Source organism: Cetorhinus maximus, chromosome 9 (genome assembly GCF_964194155.1).
Source record: "Cetorhinus maximus chromosome 9, sCetMax3.hap1.1, whole genome shotgun sequence".
Lineage (NCBI taxonomy): Eukaryota > Metazoa > Chordata > Chondrichthyes > Lamniformes > Cetorhinidae > Cetorhinus > Cetorhinus maximus.
In genome coordinates, this window is record NC_135887.1 from 82,599,114 (window position 1) to 82,619,339 (window position 20,226).

The 20,226-nt window shown below is 44.8% G+C and overlaps 1 protein-coding gene across 1 annotated transcript in view; it reads right to left on the minus strand.

Moving 5' to 3' along the window:
- Positions 1-20,226, minus strand: part of LOC144685066 (kielin/chordin-like protein) — a 368,175-nt gene that overhangs the window by 34,034 nt on the left and 313,915 nt on the right. Inside the window, exons 26-37 of the mRNA XM_078549601.1 lie at positions 15,349-15,431; positions 14,120-14,210; positions 11,842-11,924; positions 11,009-11,102; positions 8,367-8,449; positions 6,641-6,746; positions 5,501-5,947; positions 4,596-4,678; positions 3,414-3,510; positions 2,587-2,669; positions 1,550-1,690; positions 415-580 (exon numbers count right to left, since the gene is read on the minus strand). Of these exons, the coding sequence (XP_078405727.1) occupies positions 415-580; positions 1,550-1,690; positions 2,587-2,669; positions 3,414-3,510; positions 4,596-4,678; positions 5,501-5,947; positions 6,641-6,746; positions 8,367-8,449; positions 11,009-11,102; positions 11,842-11,924; positions 14,120-14,210; positions 15,349-15,431 (1,557 nt within the window). The remainder of the gene's footprint in view (positions 1-414; positions 581-1,549; positions 1,691-2,586; positions 2,670-3,413; positions 3,511-4,595; positions 4,679-5,500; positions 5,948-6,640; positions 6,747-8,366; positions 8,450-11,008; positions 11,103-11,841; positions 11,925-14,119; positions 14,211-15,348; positions 15,432-20,226) is intronic.

The window sequence follows — 20,226 nt, forward strand, 5'->3', positions numbered from 1 at the left end:
TTGAAACCATCCATGCTACACCTCACTTCCCACTCCATGATGACCTGTTTAGCCCACTTACTGCCTGCCTTCCATCTCGGTGCCCCATATGGAGCACCCTTCCTGAGCAAGATCTACCAAACCCCACTGCTGGGGCCTCAGTACAAACCCCTTATGTACTTGTGGAAAGGCACAAACAATGCTGCATATTACTGAGCAGCGACCCCTCTACAGACTAAGTGGCAGACTAATCACCTTAAACTCAGCAAATGAGGAGGCTATCACTTGGCTTTGGGCATTTGCTTGCGCTAAGTAACTAAACCAGCCACAGCACTCCAGCAACATCCGAGTACAATGAGAGCAGCGCCCATTTAAAAGCATCAATGTAGTGGCCTCAAAATTTGGAAGAATTTGATGTATTTTACAGTGACTTACTTGGCTTTGTTTTTGGCACGCAGATCTTGCAGCATTCTCCATCAGGCTGAGACAAGATGGACTGTGCCGGGCAGGAAATGGGAGGAGAGCAAGGTTTGGGTTGACACTCCACAGTTCCATTGTTACAATGGCAGAGATCACAGCCATCCAGCCACTGGGACTGAGCCTGTCACAAACAGAGCAGAAAGAGAGAGTGCATTACTCAACAGCAGCACATACAGTGTAATCAGCTCAGCAGGAGCTCAGCAGCAAGGGCCCAGCAAACAACAGCTGAAAGACCCAAGGCCCATGGACTTCAGAGGTAGGGGCTCATACATCTAGGATCCATGGCCTAACAAATTGGGCAAAAATACAAGACAGGGGACCCTCCAAACTAATTGCTTTTATACCCAGATCAAGGGTGTAACATGATGTATCCAAACAAAGCAGGGTGATGGTTTTAACAACCTAGCTCAGAACTGTTAACTTATTTTGGTTGTATATATCTCCTCCAATTTTCCTTTAGGATATTTTCTCTTCTATGAAAAGCACTGACTCTTGTTGGGGTATGAATCCACAGGCGTTATGCATCAGGTACTCTGCACCACACTGAACCTGACCAGGGAGTTCTTGTTGGACAACGTAGAGAGAACTTTCTATCGGAGCTGAACCAGAAGCCACCGCCAGATGGTTAAAGGGACCACAAAGTAAACTAGGTTCCTGTTTGGCCTCCAAAGCCTATACAAGACTGTGAGGGGTGGATGGAATGGAGGGAAAGGATGCCACTACAAAGCCCTTTCCCACCACTGAGAGAACGCAAAATAATCACCATCACTTTGCAGGGTCCACCACTGTCTTTCTCATGATGACAGATCAGCCACGATTTAACTGAATGTCGTCGGAACAGGCTTAAGGTACAAAATGGACCACTCCCATGTGCATATGATAGGAGGGAATTCTCACCAGGGAGCCAGCTATTGCTCCCTTCCACCACCCATTATTGGCTCACTCCCAGTATTTTCTGTCATTCGCTGTCACCACTGTGGAGGCGAATAGCGGCTATCGTATTGCAATGAACAGTAAACATAACGAATGACGGACTCATTATGGCAAAATTATTTTCTCACATCTCTTGGGAAAGGTCAGATAACTTCACCTCATGTATTTGATCCTGGTGCACACAGAGTGAATCAGCACACACTGGGCAGCACTGGCCTTCTGGGGTCTCCTGCTGCATTAAGCTGCACTGCAGGGGTGGGCATTGCTCCTTCCATGACCTGCACACAACTGTCCCTTCCTGCAAATAGAAATTATATCAAGAGTTGGAACAAAAATATATATTCTTTGTACCAGACTTACTTAATTTACAATTCAAATAACCCATCAACCACAATCTCAACCTGTCTGCTGCCCCAGCCTACAACCTGCGAAATGATCCCAGTCCAAAGGAATTAACAGCATTGATGCAGTGCCTGCTTCTTGCCATTAGATGGGAGTGTACCATTAGAAATTCCACTTTCAACTAGTACTGTAGTTTTAATCACTTGTGGCCATTGACCCTTGGGTTACATAGATGCTGAGTTTTTCCAGCATTTTCTGCTCCTTTAGCTTTCCAGCATCTGCAATATTTGTTTTTTCTTTACTGATTCCTAATTCTCAGCCCACTATATTATATTTCAAACCTTCACTCGTGTCTTTGTCGCCTACAGAAGCTCTACCACAAAAGCAAAATACTGCAGATGCTGGAAATCTGAAATAAAAGCAGAAAATACTAGAACTCTAAAATAAAAACTGACAAATGCTGGAAACACTCAGCAGGTCAGGCAGCATCTGAGGAGAGAAACAGAGTTAACATTTCAAATCGATGACTTTTCATCAGAACTGGCCAAAATCCCCTTCTCACTCACATTGATTGTTTAGAATCTCATTTGATCCCACTGCACTAAACCTCAATGGAGCAAAATAGAGCATCTTAGCCACATTTGTTATGGTCGTGGGATTATGTTCGTGGAAGGGGTGGATGTCATTGCTTGAAGGAGAAGGCTGATTATTGTCAATGTCAAGAATGAAGACATGAAAATGTTTCCATTGAACTGGTACCATTCCTTTAATTGAAAGTTAATACATTATCACCTCTCTGACTATTTCCAAAATCTGTTTCCCATCAGATGGAATCATGCAATGTCTACTTACCGAGCAGCGGCACTGAAGACAGCGCTTATTGTGTGGAATGAACTGAGATCCATCGGTGTAGTTCACGCCATTAAATATGCAGCCTATGATGAACAAATGGGATGCAAGCATTTAATAACCCTTTAAAATGTTACTGGAAGAACAATCACATCTTCCTTCTGCATGAGTTAGGGTTGCAGAGGTGAATCCATGTACAGAGTCTATGTTAAACCCATGGAACCGTTCAAGTGAAGTGGGTTTTTATTTAGTAATTTGTATATAGTCAGGGAAAAATGAGTAAATGTTACTGTCACTTGTCCTGTGACAACACGCTAGTTACTTTGGAATCAATAATGAATGAGCAAAGCTCAGAATATTCACCAATCCTTCAATTTGCTCTTGAGTGGAGTGAACATGAAGCCACTGCTGACTGTTCTCCAAGAAAAGTACCTCAAAAAAGCTTTAAAATCCCTTACTATTTGCAGCAGCAACATAGATCCTGTTGCTGGGGGCATTGGTGATTACTCATGAGGCCTCACCAGTCAGAGACATGAACATATTGTATTAGTCTAAGATTAAATCTAGGTAATGGATATGAAAAGATTGTCTACGCACAGTCGCCTTAGACAACACTTTTAATTTACATTTACTGAATCACAAGTTTCAGTTTGTCCATGAAAAGGTGCCTCCCTCTCCTATCACAGTCATGCTTTCTCATTACTGCCAAAGCACAGACCACTGATCCTAAACCCTCACCTCAGTATGAGTATATCATATGAGTATATCACTCCCTACTTCTTGCAATCAAAATGTGCCTCTCCAAAATGATTTTGATGAATGCCTTTTACCTTGACAGAGGGGGCAGCACTGACCCTCCACTTTCACCAGATTGGTACATTCCCCCTGGGTAAAGCAGCTCATGAAACTGCAGCTTATCACTGTGTCCTGTACAAGGATTTTAAAAAACAAATCATTAGATCACAGCCTCTGATGACAGATAGTCAACATTCTTTCTGTCTCGAAGGACAGGGTTCAAACGCGAAGGCCAAAGTTTTGTAGATGACTCCTGGAATTGCTGTTTAAATCCTTTCAGGAATTTCCTTTATCCTACCGGGATACTATTCTCTCTTTCTCGTTTATGTCTGTTCTTGTTCCCCACTACAAATACACTTTGGAGGAGATACAGTTACCATGTGTTAGCAGCTGCTTTCTGCTAGAGTCAGGGATGGCCACATATTCATTTCACATCTCCACAGCAATATCTTGGTCCTACTCTGGTTTCTGGGGAAGGACACAGACACTGTTGATTCACCAAGTGAGAGGGGGAAGAATCAGTGAAAGTAAGGTTAACTTACACACATATGAAGTGCCTTATCAAATCCTCAGCCTATCCCAAAATATTTCAAAGATCAGTGAGTTAATTTTAAGTCTGCTCATGGTTGTCATGTGGCCGAACATAGCAGCCACGTTCCCTCTAATTTCCCTTCCCTGCCCTGCATTCAGCTTGCCTGTTGTGCTGCACATTCGCTTTATGATCGCCATGCACCCACACGTGTGTGTATCTTAAAGAGACAGCTGCTTGTGCACAGCCTGCATCACACATTCCCGAATGCTGTATGACTGCGTAGCTTATAGGAAAAGTTGATGACAGCCCACAAACAGCATGTGATAGGAATGACCACTTAATCTGTTTTTAGCAGTGATGATTCAGGAATCAGTGGTAGCCAGTGGCCAAGTCACTGGCGTTCTATGTACTTCAGCATGATTGGTTAAAGCAGATTTGGTAAAGCCATGGTAGGACATTGTTGCAGACATGCCCCATCAGCCATGGTAATGGAAAAAGAAGGGAGAGGGAGAAAATAAAGATTGATTCAAATATGTACCTCACACTAAGCAGTCCGGGCTACAGTAATGTGATTTGTAGCTGATTTATTGGGGTGGTATAAAAGATGTAATTCCCTTTGGACCAAACCTATGGCACACTCACCGCGTATACTAAATGCAAGTGTACTTCAAACCTTGTTACTTACCAAACACAGGCACCTGGTACAGGGATCTCCCCTTGGAATACTCTCTCCGTGACTGAACACTACTCCATCTTTGTCAACACAGCCTGAAGAAACAGATTACAGAAAAATAGATCCAGCAAATCCCATGGCACCAAATATGCAATATACAGCATCAAGGGCAGACAGGAAGAGGTATAAAGGACGCAGTGCCAAGAGGCAGACAACTTACGCTGGCAAAGACTGAAGAGATCACAACACCACAGAGTGCAGGGGATATGGTATCTAGGGAAGGAGAGACAATTGTGCCAAGTTGCAGGTGAGATTCTGAGAGAATATAATTTGAACAGTGCCTTTATCTCTGTGGGGCAGTACTACTCAGAAAGTGCGTGTCTCTCTCAATGAGTGTATCGTTTAGCCAATTTCAGCATCTTCATAGCAATTTCTTTTTCCCAGTGTGCTTTTAAAAAAAAACAAATACTTTTGCTTTCCAATTTTGTCCTCCCATTGTGCATCATGCCCTGCTGAGACTGTAGTACTGGGTGTTCTCCTAAGGCTGCTGTACTGTCACCCACAATGAGCTGTGCAAGAACCCTGCAGGTAGGGAAAGTGCTTAGTGCAGTATAGATCAATGGAATAATTAATGCTATGATTCTATCACCAGTTCAAAACATATCAGAAATATGAATATATTGTAAATGCAATTGTGCTCCTGATTTCCTATAAGTGTAGTGTTTAACAAACTGAACATTTTTGTTTCAGTTCACTAGCAGTCTTAACTTATAGACACCTCAGCATTGACAGGCTCACAGTCGCCTCAACTCTCCTTTGCCTATTTGTGTGAGGTGGCCCGACTTCATTCAGGTCCTCATTGCTCACGTATCACTAAACCTGGAAATTTTCCTGTTGTCCTCTCCCCGTGCACTTACTCAAGTCTTCCTGGATAATCTTGTCTTTAATATTGGCAATACCCAGTGGAGCAGCTTTGGCCGTAGCTGGTGGAGGAAGCACGGCTTGTAGTTCGGAGTTCCCCTGGGATGTACTGTTTGTGTTATTGACCATTTCTGCAGGATGTCCAGCCACTGGTTGTTCTGTTATGGCAATCCTTCGTCCCTCAGATGATGCATTTAAGCCCTGCGCTAACTTGCTCCTGACACTCGAGGGTAAAATCCTTTGCAGGCTGTACTTCTTGGTTGCTGGCCTGGCTGAAGGAGACAAGGATATTAACCTGACCTCTGGCTCAGAGGGATGAGGTTGAACTGTTGCTCTCCGAGGGCTTCGGGAGAATCGTGTAGGCACTGGTTTCTCAGGAATCATGTTGTCTGTGATAGGGGGGTACAGTGCTGAACTCACTGTAGCAGGTGAAGCCAGTGGCACTGGAAAAAAAAGGGGAAGTTTAAGAAGTAAGACTAAAGTCCAAAGATTAAATCACTGTTACTGACAACACAAAGATAACATTGAAGATGAGGGAGTTTGCTTGCCTCATCCAGATCTTCCTTCCACACAAAACTACGACTTGACTGTCACAGAATCGAACTGCCTCCAGAATGATTCCAGTGTTTTTGCTTGTATTACTTGAAGATGGAGTAACCTAGTCCTTGTTTGGGTGAGTAAGGATATTAGTGCTGGTGTTGCAGTTTAGAGCTAGGCTGAGAACTTCCCCAGCCCTGCTTCTGTTTCACCAGCGCTAATACCCAGGCTGTGCTTGAAAATTAACACGGAAGCACGGAAACATGTTTTCAGCTGTGCTCCTAGTGGATCGGGAGTAGATCTGAGGGATTTCATGACCCTTTTATCTCAGAGTTATGTCCTACCCTGAAATGAGGCTCTGGATTTATGTTTCCCATTGCACTCAGGATCTCAGATGCTCCTGTAAGGTCCCACCTCAGTCAAAGATCAAGGATCAATTACCCATGAACATGTAATTGAGGGTTAGATAGATTTGCCCATACGTAATGACATTTTAAGTTTCTTATGTTCCCAATGATAAAAATCCCATTATAGTTATTGGTGAAGCTAATGATCTTCAGAACCAGTCTTCATCCAGCCCCACTGTTTACGGTACTTACGGTCAGGGCACATGGGGCAGCAGCTGCCGGGGACATGAAGCAAAGGCTCTGTACACTCCAATTCTGTGCAGCTGTCTCCTTTCCAGTCACACTCCACATTGCCTTGCTGGGTGAGAGAGGCAGAGAGTCATGTTATTCCGAAACTCTCTCAGTATCTCAAATAGGAAGAGCATTGAACAGACAGACATTGGAAAGGCAACCTGATATGGACATGGAGTTATGACTTAGCATCTGACATGTGAACTACTAGCCTGTACAATCCCTCAAGAAGGATTTCTGATCTTCTGGACTTGAGGCAGAAGCTTGCCCCGATACATGGAGTGATCAAATCCCAGCTAAATTTGGAGTTATAGAGGAGACACGTCACATTGTGACATGCTCCCTTCCATGGGAATTAGAAAGAAGGGGTGCATTCCAGAGGAAACATATTTTATAAAGTTGGCATCCAGTGGGGTGCTGCTTTTTGCTGCAGTGTATTGTGACTGCGGACTACTCACAGGCACCCTCTCAAACCCACTGCCTGAAACACTTTATTCATGTTTCCTCAAGCATTCTGTGTAACCAATCTAAAACTAACTTTGTCTTTACAAAATTGTCTCAAAATGGAAGCTGATCTACATAACTACCTGAGCCTTTTTAAATAGTGAATAAAAGGCCAAATATTTAATGAGTTTGATTAATGTTATGAATAATTATTAGAAACAGCAATAAATCTGATTTTCTAACTACAAGTAGGATAATGGCTCATTCTAGAAGCAAAGGTCAGCCTACAATTGTTTTCTTGATCATTCTGCCTCCAAGTTTGGACCCCTCCAGTCCAAGATTTTTTTTTCAGTTCTAAGGCTGAGGTCAGAATAGCTTTAGTGCTTCTTAAATTCAAGTCCTCTCATGATTGCTGATGATGGCCTCCTTGTCTAGCTGACCTTTGAGAACATTTGACATGTATGCACATCACTGGTGGTCAGTTTCTTCCAAGCAGGTGAAGAATGAGGCAGCTCCATATGGAGTGTGCCTCATGGAGTCACACTTCAGCCATATGCAGCCTGAGACACACTGGGCAAATCAGAGCTGCAGAAATTAGTAAGTTCATCTGAAATAAGCACTACACAGTCTTGAATAGTATGTTTGGTGGTACCTAGTTCACCCCTGGGTATCCTAACCCACTATTCAGCACCTTCCGTCTCCTTAAACCATGCTCCAATCCAGCATGTGTTGTCTACTTTGTGGAAGATCTTGAGAAACCATGGAATGAGAAGCAGCCATTTACCCCAACAAACTGACTGCTCCACAGACCATGTACAATCTGGCCTATCATGAACTCTATCCTAACTCCTGAGAGTAAAACGTTTTGTGTAAATGGTCCTTGACTCTCAAACTTAAAGCAAAATCCTCATAACTCCAATGTTCAACCCTGACCAGTAGTGTAGGAACCATCAAGTCCCTTTAGAGTATTTGATCTACTCAGTCAAAACCTATCCCCATTACTAATCCCATTCTCAACTGTGTATTTAGCCAGCTACTTCTTATCAATGTTAACTGTTTCAGACTCAACTGCTTTTCCTGTTAGTTTGTTTTGCAGGACCACTACCCTGGAGAGGTACAGTTCCCTCTATTGCTTGCAGCACTAAAAGGTTGGGACTTTTAAACCTATGTCTTCAAATTCTGACAGTTAAAGAGAAACAGTCTGTTTGTATCTACCTCGTCCATCCACTGTGATAGCACCTACCGTACAGAGACAGACAACACAGGGGTCAGTAGCTGAGATATAATATCCTCCATCTTCCAGAATCTGGCCATCATACAGACACACTATGGAAAGAAGAATAAACAAGGAGGCTAGAAAACACAGTGACTGACAATCACATGCCAGATTAACAAAAAAACTCAAAGAATTTGCCAGAGACCAGATTAAGCATTAGTCACACACCAGATTAAACCATGCTGAACTAGTGAAAAACCAGGTCAAACCACATTAAACCAGTGACACATCAGGTTAAACCACATTGAACCAATGAGGCAGCAGGTTAAACCACATTGTCACACATCAAATTAAAAAATGTTTAACCAGTCACACAGCAGATTTAAATATATTCTACCATCAGTCACACACCAGATTTGAATCCAGGCTTGATGGTGTGCGACTGATGGTAGAATATATTTAAATCTGCTGTGTGACTGGTTAAACATTTTTTAATTTGATGTGTGACAATGTGGTTTAACCTGCTGCCTCATTCTATGATCCTATGTGGGCTGTTTGGGTGGGAGAGAGCGGAGATGTGGGTAAAGGATGATATCCTCCTGGGCAGTCAGTCAGTCAGTCAGTCATTGGAGGCTGTGGGCCGGTCTTCTGAAAGATACCGTGAAAAGGTCATTTTAATTACTCGGCCTCATATGCCTGTCCAGAGGTAGCTTTCTGGATTAAGACCAATAGATAATAGATAGCCTGCCCGGAGGCCACCAGCTGCACTCAGCTACATTGTTGGGGAGGGGTCATGGTAGGATTTGCATGATTAGGGAAGCAGTGGCTTAAGGTGTTCTTTGAGGCCTGGCACAGCATTCCTGTCCCTCCTGGTCTCACAAAAGTACATTTTACACTTACCCATTAAGATCAATGTTTCTTGTTCACCAGGTTTTACTGAGCAAGGCATCTGTGAAGTTTCTGCCTGAGTTGGGATGTATGCAATGCAACTGACCAAGAAAATGGTAGCATTAAAATGGGTGTGGGGCGGTGAAAGAGCAGCTTGGATTTTAATTCCAGTTTGCATCAGGCAGAGAGAATTAAAATCCCTCCTCGTGATTTTAGGAACAGCCTGTGTGGAGTTTGCACGTTCTCCCCGTGTCCGCGTGGGTTTCCGCCAGGTGCTCCGGTTTCCTCTGACCATCCAAAGATGTGCTGGTTCGGTGGATTGGCTATGGTAGATCGTCCCCCAGTGTGTGTGTGTCTGCATGAGTGGGTGCCCTGTGATGTCTTGGGTGTACCCTGCCAAGCACGCATTGCCTGTGGAGATAAACTCTGACTCCCCACCACCCTGAATTGGATGAAGCGGTCTTCGAAGAGTGAGTGGGTGAGTGAGTTTGTGCAGAAACACAGGCAATAAGATGAACCCTACCACAGGGCAGCTCTCTGCATTCCCAAACCACAGCTCAGTGTCCGCAGCAACAAATCGCTACCTTGAAAAATCTCCTTAATGGCAATGGCATATTACATTTATTGGAGCACTCTAACTCAAAAGAGATCCTAATAACTAGTTAGTCACAAAATTGGCTTGAAATGTTTATGTCAAGGCTCCTGAACAAGTTAACACTTGAATACATTACAAACCACATCAAATGTGGCAAAGAATCAGCAACAAGAAATTAATTCCAAATGTTGTGCTGTAGAATATACAATATTTCTGTGTAGGGTTATTGTTTGATCACTACAATTCTCTCACGAATTGAGTTGACATCAAGGTCAGCAATGGAAGAGATAATAATTTGCATGTCATTGTTGGCTGTCACTCAATTAGAGGATGACGTCTACTCAGGGTCGTGAGATTCTACCATGGGTCTCCATGTGACTGAACAGGCCAATTCTTAACCCATGGATCTCCACAAGGTAGTGGGATCCGGAGTGCAGGATTTTCTTCCTTTTTTTCCATTCTCTGCCATTTCTCTGCCTCATCATTAAGACGTTGTGACCCAAAGCGCGCTGCTGCTTGATGGACAAGCTGTTGCCATTCTGAACGATTGGCAACAAGCTTCTCCCAGTCATTAATGTCAATGCTGCTGCGCTTCAAGGAGTGCTTCAGAGTGTTTTTGAAGAGCTCTCTTTATCCTGCCTGGAACATTGGCCATTTGAGAGTTGAGAATACTGGACGTGGCAGAGGGGACACTTTCTGGCCATCCGGACACAGTGTCCAGTCCATCAAAGTTGATTTTCAGGAGTTTTGCCTGAATGCTTGTGGAGTTGGCTTCAAGAAGGACAAAACCATTTGTTCAACGCTCCTCCCATTGAATCCAGAGGATGTGGTGGAGGCATTGCTGATGGAATTTCTCTTGCTATCTTATGTGCCGCTGCTACACCATCCAGGGTCCCACTGCAGTACAAGAGTGTGTGGTGATGGCAATTGCTCTGTGCACTCAGACTTTTGTTCACTTGCGGGAGTCTTTGTGGTCAAACAGTCACTGCCGTAGTTCGTAAAAGACTGAGCTGACTCAGCTGATTCAGTGTTGGGTCTCGTCATCAATGATGGCCTTTTGAGAGAGGTGGCTGCCAAGATATAGTCGGCAAGTAAAGCTCATGGTAAAACAGAGATGATGATGAGGCAGGCCCAAAGTTTGCTGCTACTGCCTCTTCAACTAGCAACAAACACTGTTTGACCTTACCTGAGCAAGTTGAACAGCAGTCATCAGGCACAGAATAGGGGTGTTCACAGGAAGGCGGCTCACACGTCAGAACTTCACAGCTTACTTCTCCTAGCTGTTTGAGAGAGATGGACAGAGTAGGAGAAGTGTGGTATGGACACAGAGAGAGAGAGATAGAGAGAGTTACAGGGAGAGGAGATAGATTTAGGAGCTGGAATAATAGAGAGACAGACAGAGACAAAAATAGATGGAGAGACAGAAAAAGAGACTGGCACTGAAAAGCTGGAAAATCCACAAAGCAGCATTTCTCAGAAATCACAGGAAATATGGAAAAAAAAGAATAAAATTACAGGCACATCAAAAAACATTCTGCTAGCATGGACATGAACTCTGCTCTTCGCTCTAATTCAAATAACTATGTTAAATTCAGATATCAATAATAAAACATATAAATCTAGCGTTCTGTGACACTGGCCTGGTGGCTGTTAATTAGAGACAAAATGTGAATTTGCAATCAGTCTCCAGCCTGAGCATCACTTAAATGTATATGTATAGCTTCTTCTCTGGTCTATGAAACTCTCAGCTACAACACAGGTTAGCTGCAGAGTAAAGCAACTCCTGAACTTACAATACTCACTCTGCAGCTCACATCAACATTAAGTCCTCGTTCTGTAATTAAGCCTTTCTCGTAGCTGATGAGCAGTCCCCTCCTGCTCAATATGTGTCCCAGTCCACCCACCACAATCACCCCACATAGAATCTCAGTGTTCTCCTGTAATAAATCCCACTGCTCCCTCCTGCTCACAATCTAGTAACTAGAATCAGATAACATTACCTCATGGAACAGAACTCACTTGACATTTGCAGTGGTAGCAGGGTCTATTTTCAGGCTGAAATGACTGGCCATTGGTGACCTTCCTCCCTTCATAGTTGCAGTCTGAAAGGGAAGGTCCTTGTGAATAAGCAAATGTGGCCACAACACAGATGAACCCAGTATCTAAACACTACTTTGTTGTCAGTAACTGCTCACCACTGACTAATAATAATAATAGGAATAATAGCAAGCTGGATATAAAATTGGCTCGGTGGCAGGAAACAAAGGGTAATTGTTGATGGATGTTTTTGTGACTGGAAGGATGTTTCCAGTGGGGTTCTGCAGTACTCAGTACTGGGTCCCCTGCTTTTTGTGGTATATATTAATGATTTGGATGTAAACGTAGGGGGAATGATCAAGAAGTTTGCAGACAACACAAAAATTGGCTACGTGGTTGAGAGCAAGGAGGATAGCTGTAGGCTGCAGGAAGATATCAATGGACTGGTCAGGTAGGCAGAGAAGTGGCAAATGGAATTCAACCCAGAGAAGTGGCAAATGGAATTCAACCCAGAGAAGTGTGAGGTGATGTGTTTGGGGAGGGCAAACAAGGCAAAGGAATACACAATAAATGGGACGATACTGAGAGGTGTAGAGGAGAGACCTTAGAGCAAATGTCCATGGGTCCTGAAGGTGGCAGGACAGGTTGATAAAGGCATTTGGAATCCTCTTACTTATTAGCCGAGGCATAGAATATAAAGGCGGGGAGGTTATGCTGGAACTATAAAAAACATTAATTATTCCACAACTTGAGTTCTGTGTACAGTTCTGGTCGTCTCATTACATAAAGGATGTAACTGCACTAGAGAGGGTACAGAGGAGATTTGCGAGGATGTTTCCAGGACTGGAAAATTACAGCTATGAGGTAAGATTGGATAGGATGGGGTTGTTCCCCTTGGCACAGAGGAGGCTGAGGGAAGATTTGACTGAGATGTACAAAATTATGAGGGGCCTGGATAGAGTGGATTGGAAGGGCCATTTTAGCAGGGAGGTCACTAACTAGGGGGCATAGATTTAAAGTGATGGTTACAAAGATTAGAGGGGAGATGAGGAAAGGTATTTTTCACCCAAAGGGTTGTGCGGGTCTGGAACTCACTGCCTGAAAGGGTAGTTGATGCAGAAACCCTTGACTAATTTAAAAGGTGTCTGGATATGCACCTTAAGTGCCATTACCTGCAGGACCTCAGACCAAATGCTGGAAAGTGGGATTAGGCTGGATGGCTTGTTTTTAGGCCAGTGTAAACATGATGGGCCAAGTGGCCTCTTTCTGTGCTATAAACTTTCTATGATTCTATTCTACGATTCTAATACTACCCTTCATAGCACACCATTCAACTTCACTGAGGCTTGATACCGATGTTCTGTTCAGTCTGAGAGCATCTCTCTGATGAAGATTTGCACTCACTCAGCTCTGAGAGAACAGAAATGGGCACCCTGCACTGGGACATTCCTCAGTCTGGGACGTGTATAAACGTAGCTGCCAATTTCCCTTTGTGGAAGCAGCTCTACAGAATGTGCCTCAGAAACAGGACACGCATGGAAAAGGTAATCGTATGTTCACAGCCACTTACCGTCCCTTTATGATACTGCATTTTGTTGCTCCATCCAAACACATACTCAGCCAAACCAGAAACAAAAATAAGGCCCAACTTTCAGAAACCACAGGACACCATGTCAGGTCCTCAAGAATGTGTCTCAGCATACCCTGAGCAGTGAAGGGGGCAGAGTCCAGGAGAAGGTAATGGACAGTGAAGGAGACAGATACCAGGAGAATGATTAGTGCAGTGAGGGACACAGACAGCGGGAGAATGACTAGTGAGGGAGACAGACAGCGGGAGAATGATTAATGCAGTGAGGGAGACAAACAGCGGGAGAATGATTAGTGAGGGAGACAGACAGCGGGAGAATGATTAGTGAGGGAGACAGACAGCGGGAGAATGACTAGTGAGGGAGACAAACAGCGGGAAAATGATTAGTGAGGGAGACAGACAGCGGGAGAATGATTAGTGAGGGAGACAGACAGCGGGAGAATGACTAGTGAGGGAGACAGACAGCAGGAGAATGATCAGTGCAGTGAGGGAGGGAGACAGTGAGAGGATATTGAAGGTGATGAGGACATCCTGGGCTTTGTGAAACTCGTCAGTGAAACCAAGCGAGAACACAAGGCAGGATTATACAGTTCGCTGAAAGTCAATAAAAACTCAGTGGTCACATCTGCCTTCTTACCTACTACTGGGAAAGGGCTTGTTTCAATCACTTACCAATGCAAAGGGGGCAGCACTCGCCTTCAGAGTGGAAAGGATAAGTGCAGCGAGCTTTGCACTCCACTGGGGAGCAAGCAGCAGAGCCAGACTGTGGAAGAAAAATACATGGCAAAATGTTAGAAGGTTCTGCAGTTCCATTGGGACAATATCAGTGACAAAATGAAGCAATTAGTGAAAAGTAAGAATAGAACTAGAAAATCGGCAATGTGCTATAGTCAATTGTAACGTCTAAGAGGCAAAGACGCAGGCCTTGACAGAACTCCGGCTTTAACTGGTTTCTCATCGCTCTGATTGTGCTTTGCAATCCCGCTGCCATTTTACACTCAGTTAATTGGCTCAGGGGGAGACTTCTATCCCCATCTAGGGAGGAGGTCCTGTCTTAGAGAACTGCCAGCCAATCTGATTGGTTGACAGTTTCATAGTCCCAGTAGTGCTGGTTCAGGTGATGACCACTCCTAGGACTACAGGTAATCCCTGAAGAAGAGGAGGTTATGTAGGCTTAACTTCAGGTAAATCCAAGGTATATGCAGTGCCTGACTGCTAGGTCCCAGCGATGGGGGTGAGGGGTTTCAGGGGCTGTGTTTGAGAGGTCAGGGTTAGAGGGTTAAAGGGGAGAGTATGATTTTATTGGAGTGGGGGGATGCCTCCAATGGGCACAGGGGTCCCCCAAAAGATGTCCTCCCCTTTTTCCTGATACTATCTTGCCCAGTAAAAACTGCCAGGCTACCCGCTTGGCGTGGAACTCCTCCTGCCACATGAAAGTAGTGGCAGGTGCCTCAATAGGCCAAAGAGCAGGATGGCCGTTGGATGCCACCACCGCCCCCCATAAAATGGGGACAGTGTTGGGCTAGGTGGCAAAGCAGCAGGCTTCTCACCAGAAAATAAGGCCTCTCTGTTAGGAGCTCTCTGGCCATAACTTAGCTTAACCATTTGGTCATAAGCCCTGCCAGGTAGAGGATAGTTGGCACAAAGCTGCACCCTCGCTCTTGGCAGCTTAGCTCCCTGTCTAGCTCAGTCCAATCTATTCTGTGACCTATATGTCATATAGTGATACAACAATGTGAACGAATCAAATCTAAGCCACTGTCATGAGCAACCTGAAGTCAAGTGACGTAACCAATCTTACTGCAAATAAAAGTCCCAGACTTTCTGTTAAAACATCACTGAGCCCAGCTTAATAGAAACGAATTAATGATTGAAAATATGAACGAACCATACACACCTACCAGACAGATGCAGGTGAGGCAGGAGTCTGCGCTTGATGGGAAGGTCTCATTATCCTGATAGATCACCCCACCATAGGCACAACCTTCAATGAGAATGAACAGGTTAGTGCCGGATATAATCCTGACACCATCACTACTGATTGGAAGTCAGTAAAAGAAGTCAGTAAGTATGTATGCCTACCATAACCCCTGCAGGCACAGAGAAGTTGTAAGTAACAGATATTTAGTAGACAGCTGTTATGATGATGCAATGCCAAAGATAATATATGTTGTGTTGGACATTTTTACAATCACCTCTCGGAGGAACAGAACTGATAACTGTACTGACATTCCTTAAGGGAAAGAACAAACCTTGGGCATATCTTACAGGTTTAGGTACTTAAACTGAAAATATAGAGTTCTATGTTTACACTCAAGTAAAAGCCGAGGTTTTGAGACCAATTTTTATAGGCCAAAATTCATGGGGTCGACTTTTACCTGAATGTATACAGTGATCAAGACCCAACCTAGAGCAGAGATGGTGCTTAAACAGTGTTTAAAGTTTGACTTTGTGGATTAGGGTTTCCTGATCCACATGCTCAATGCTTCTGATTTTGGACAGCTGAATACAAGATATATGGGGAGATTCACCACCATGTTTTAAAGTCCCCAGATCAAACTGCTGAGAAATGTACACCAGTAGAATTTTTGATATGGCGTGAACAGTCTCTCCCTGTGTGAACACGCCCAATTGCCTAAGTCTAGGGAGCTTAGGCGCAGGGTTGTAGAGGCAAGACCTAGGGACAAGTGAATTTGTGCAGGCAAACTGCTAGTGTTTAAGCAGCTAGAACTGTGCAGCCCACAAGTAAAGAGCACTGGTAATGTTTCTACTTCTCGTTCAGCCAAGGTCAAACTACCTGTTGAGGTATTTGTTTGCAGGATTTTCTGGAGTTGAGTGAGAAAAAGCCAACCACCCCTCCCCCCCACCGCCAGGAGATTTTAATCCTTCATTATTAAGTGTGTCTGGTGTCTGCTTGGCAGGGTGACCAACTCTGGGGGGAAAAAAAAATGAGACATTTCACCAGATGGTGCAGACAAGACCTGAGGAGCAGGGTCGGGTGCAGAAAAGATCCTGGGAGCCTGGTGCATGTGGACGGGTCCAGGAGAGCTGCCAGCTCAATTTACCTTCCAATCCCCACCCCCAGGCCTCCTCAGAACCCAGCCCAACACACACCACCCCAACCCCCACCCCCCGCACTCACCACCCCATAGAATCCCCTCCTCAGGCCTCACCAGACACATGCACCCCCACTCCCTGGACCACCAAACCATCCTCTCCACAGACCGCCTCCCAACCCTCAGGCCTGTCAGACATCTCACTGGGCCTGTGCCAGACCTGACCCCCTGGACCCATGCCTGAGTGTCACTGACAGCCTATCACCCTACCAGACCCAGACCCACCCCCGGACTTCCCTGGAACTTGACCTTCCCTCACCCCAGACACCCTCCCACCTCATCCCCAGCGACCCATCTATTGAAGCTGGGAGGATAGTGGTGCCAGCCATTATTGCTGCTGCTGCTCCCTCGCGGCTATGTCTGCACACTGTGCCAACTCTGGATTACACATGCGTTGTAGCGTAGTGCATATGCACAGACACCAAAGATGATCGGGCAGAGACAAGGGGCGACCTTGAGCAGTCTTCTCCCTCACTGCCTGGGAGAATTCAGGGACAAATGGTGTCTCGGGAAGCCCACTCCTGGACGCGGAACATCAGGCCAAATTCCAGGACAACCCGAGAAAATCCAGGATGGTTGGTCACTCTGCTTCTTGGAACCAACCTGACCCCAAAGACCCCTGGCTACTTCCATCCAAGTATCTCAGGTCACTAGTTGGTCAGTATTCAGCCGCTTCACCAATGACTTTCCCTCCATCATAAGGTCAGAAGTGTGATGTTCACCAATGATTTCATGGTGTTCAAATGCATTGGCAATTCCTCAGACACTGAAGGGGTCCGTGCCCACATGCAATAGGATCTGGACAACATTCAGCCTTGGGCTGATAAGTGGCAAGTAATATTCAAATCATACAGGTGTCCAGGCAATGACGATCTCCAACAAGAGAGAATCTAACCATCACCCCTTGATATTCAATGGCATTACCATCACTGAATCTCCCACTATCAACATCCTAGGGGTTACCATTGACCAGAAATTGAACTGGACCAGCCATATACAAACTGTGGCTACACGAGCAGGTCAGAGGCTAGGAATCCTACGGTGAGTAACTCACCTCCTGACTCTCCAAAGCCTGTCCACCATCTACAAGGCACAAGTCAGGAGTGTGATGGGCTACACTCCACTTGCCTGGATGAGTGCAGCTCCCACAACACTCAAGAAACTCAACACCAGTAGGACAAAGCTTCTCGTTTGATTGGCACCTGATCCACCATCTTAAATATTCACTCCCTTCAGCACCAATGCACAATGGCAGCAATGTATACCATCTACAAGATTCACTGCACCAACTCACCAAGGCTCCTTAGACAGCACCTTCCAAACAACTGACCTCTACCATCTAGAAGTGCAAGGGCAGCAGGCACAACCTGGAAGATCCCCTCCAAGCCAAGCACCATCCTGACTTGGAAATATATCGCCGTTCTTTCGCTGTCACTGGGTGAAAATCCTGGAACTCTCTTCCTAACAGCACTAACAGCAGGATACCTACACCACATGGACTGCAGCGATTCAAGATGGTGGAGGGATTAGGTATAAGCAATAAAATGCTGGCTTTGCCAGTAACGCCCTTATCCTGTGAATGAATGGCCCATAACTTCCAATCTCTGGGATGTCGTACCCGGGAGGTACCCCAAAGATGCGCTGAGCCGCACCCCCCCACCCCCCCACATCCCCCGCCCCCAGAGTCCCCTATGTAAGGATTGCATGGCAATTGCCCGGTAAGTTCAAACTTCCATTGGGAAATTAACCTGCACTGGGAACCATCCAATACTCCAATTTAAATTACAGACTTCGGTCGGTTCCAACTGTCTTACTAGAATAGTTACCTGTCTTCCCACTGTCCATCTGACCCCTAGACTGATCACCAGAACACTTGCGCCCCCACCCCCCTCACAACTCCACCCAACCCTGCAACCACCCCCACTGACCAGCTCCCCACTGACTAACTGCCCTTCCCACCACCCCACCCAATGATCACCTGACACCTCCCCCCCCAGGCCATCAGTCAGGCAAGTGCCATAATAAAGCGGCCATAGCGTCCTTTCCCCCAACTCTCCTGCATTTGACTGAAGGCCTTGGGAACCCACTGCATTGCACTATTCTCACTCAGCCCGACTCAGAAGGTCAGGCGAGAAAGGTGCAGCTACATTTCACTTTATGTAAATCGGAGCAGAGTGGCAATCCGACTGTGATTGCCACTCCAAGGAAGTCTGGCCCAATAAATTAAGTAAAAAAGAGAACAGGGCTCAGGCATGAGTTCAAAAGTTGCCCCCACACCCATTCCGCTACGTGTGCCATCATCATAGCTGCCTGATATTCCTGCTTCAGGGAAGAGTCAGTTAGGACTGCCCCAGTCCTATTTTTCTTCATCCTGGCCACAGAACCACTAAAAGCAACTGTCATGAAGCTATTAATGTATAGAATATTATTGGAAATTATTTTTCTTTTAAAATAGAGGTTCAGTCTGTGGTTGTGTCTTAATTAGATTTAAGATAGCTAGTCTGGGTGCTTTGATGTATACTAGTTTGAGATGTAAGAGAGGTAGAGTGCATTTGCATTTTGTTGAATAGAGCATTCAAGAAGGGGAGTGAAACCTGGCACCTAGCTAGCAGAGACCAAACAATGTTTATATCACTAATAACATTGGTACTATGAAAAGGGTTTTATTGTTAGAAAAGGTGGAGTTCAAAGGGGCTGATGATACAATGAGAATTTACATTCAAGGAGATGTGCTAGGTATAACAGATAGCAATTTTGTGTGTGCAGGGCGGATGCAATGTAAGATCAAAGCCTGTAAGCCTACCACTGTGTCTGCACAAGAACAAAAGTGAAAGGAACCTCATTTTGAATTGTGAGGTGAAAATGCTTTGCCTGGTGTCTGCTTAAAGTCTATGGGTTGCTGTTGCCTTAATGGAGATTAGTTTGGGAATTTGTTAAAAGTTATGATTGTAGTAATTTGTAGCCATGTGTATATATTCAACTTGTGTAAATTAATAAATGTCTCATGTAGTTTGATATAAAAACCTCTCAAGAACTGGTGGTCTGATTCCTGAATTTAGAGCTGCAACTCAAACATAGCACTTAAAAATATAGGTTATGACAGTTGTTTAAAGTTTCCCTCTAGGATTTTTAAATAACTCTGTTTTACCAACTGCTGTGTCATAACAGCAACCATAAGAGTAAAACTTGTCATCAGTGGAGCAGCCTGAGGGACAGACATGAATTAAAAATGAAAACAGGAGAGAATTTGAGCATCTCACCTGTGTAACTCTCAGAAAAAGTGTTGCGCTTTGCCAGTGGGCACAGAGGAAAATGATCCCTTCTCCGCTCAACATTGTTTACAAATCCATAACAGTGGGATTAGGCAAAGGACAGGACCAGTTAATTTAGTCCATTTGGACTTTCTTTTTTCCACTCTAACCTGGACTCTCCTTCATTTATTTAAGGTCTAGGGAAGGCAAATAATCACAGAGGAAACTACTAAGAAGAGAGCACACTGTGAAATATCTCCCATACTTTGAAAACCAATGGGCCAAAATCTGTAGGATCTAAATCCAATGCTATAAAGAGAGCTGTGTTCCCACAGACACACTCACAAACACAAATGCACACGCACTATCCACACGAGCAACCACACCTGCACAAACACACACGTAGTTGGAA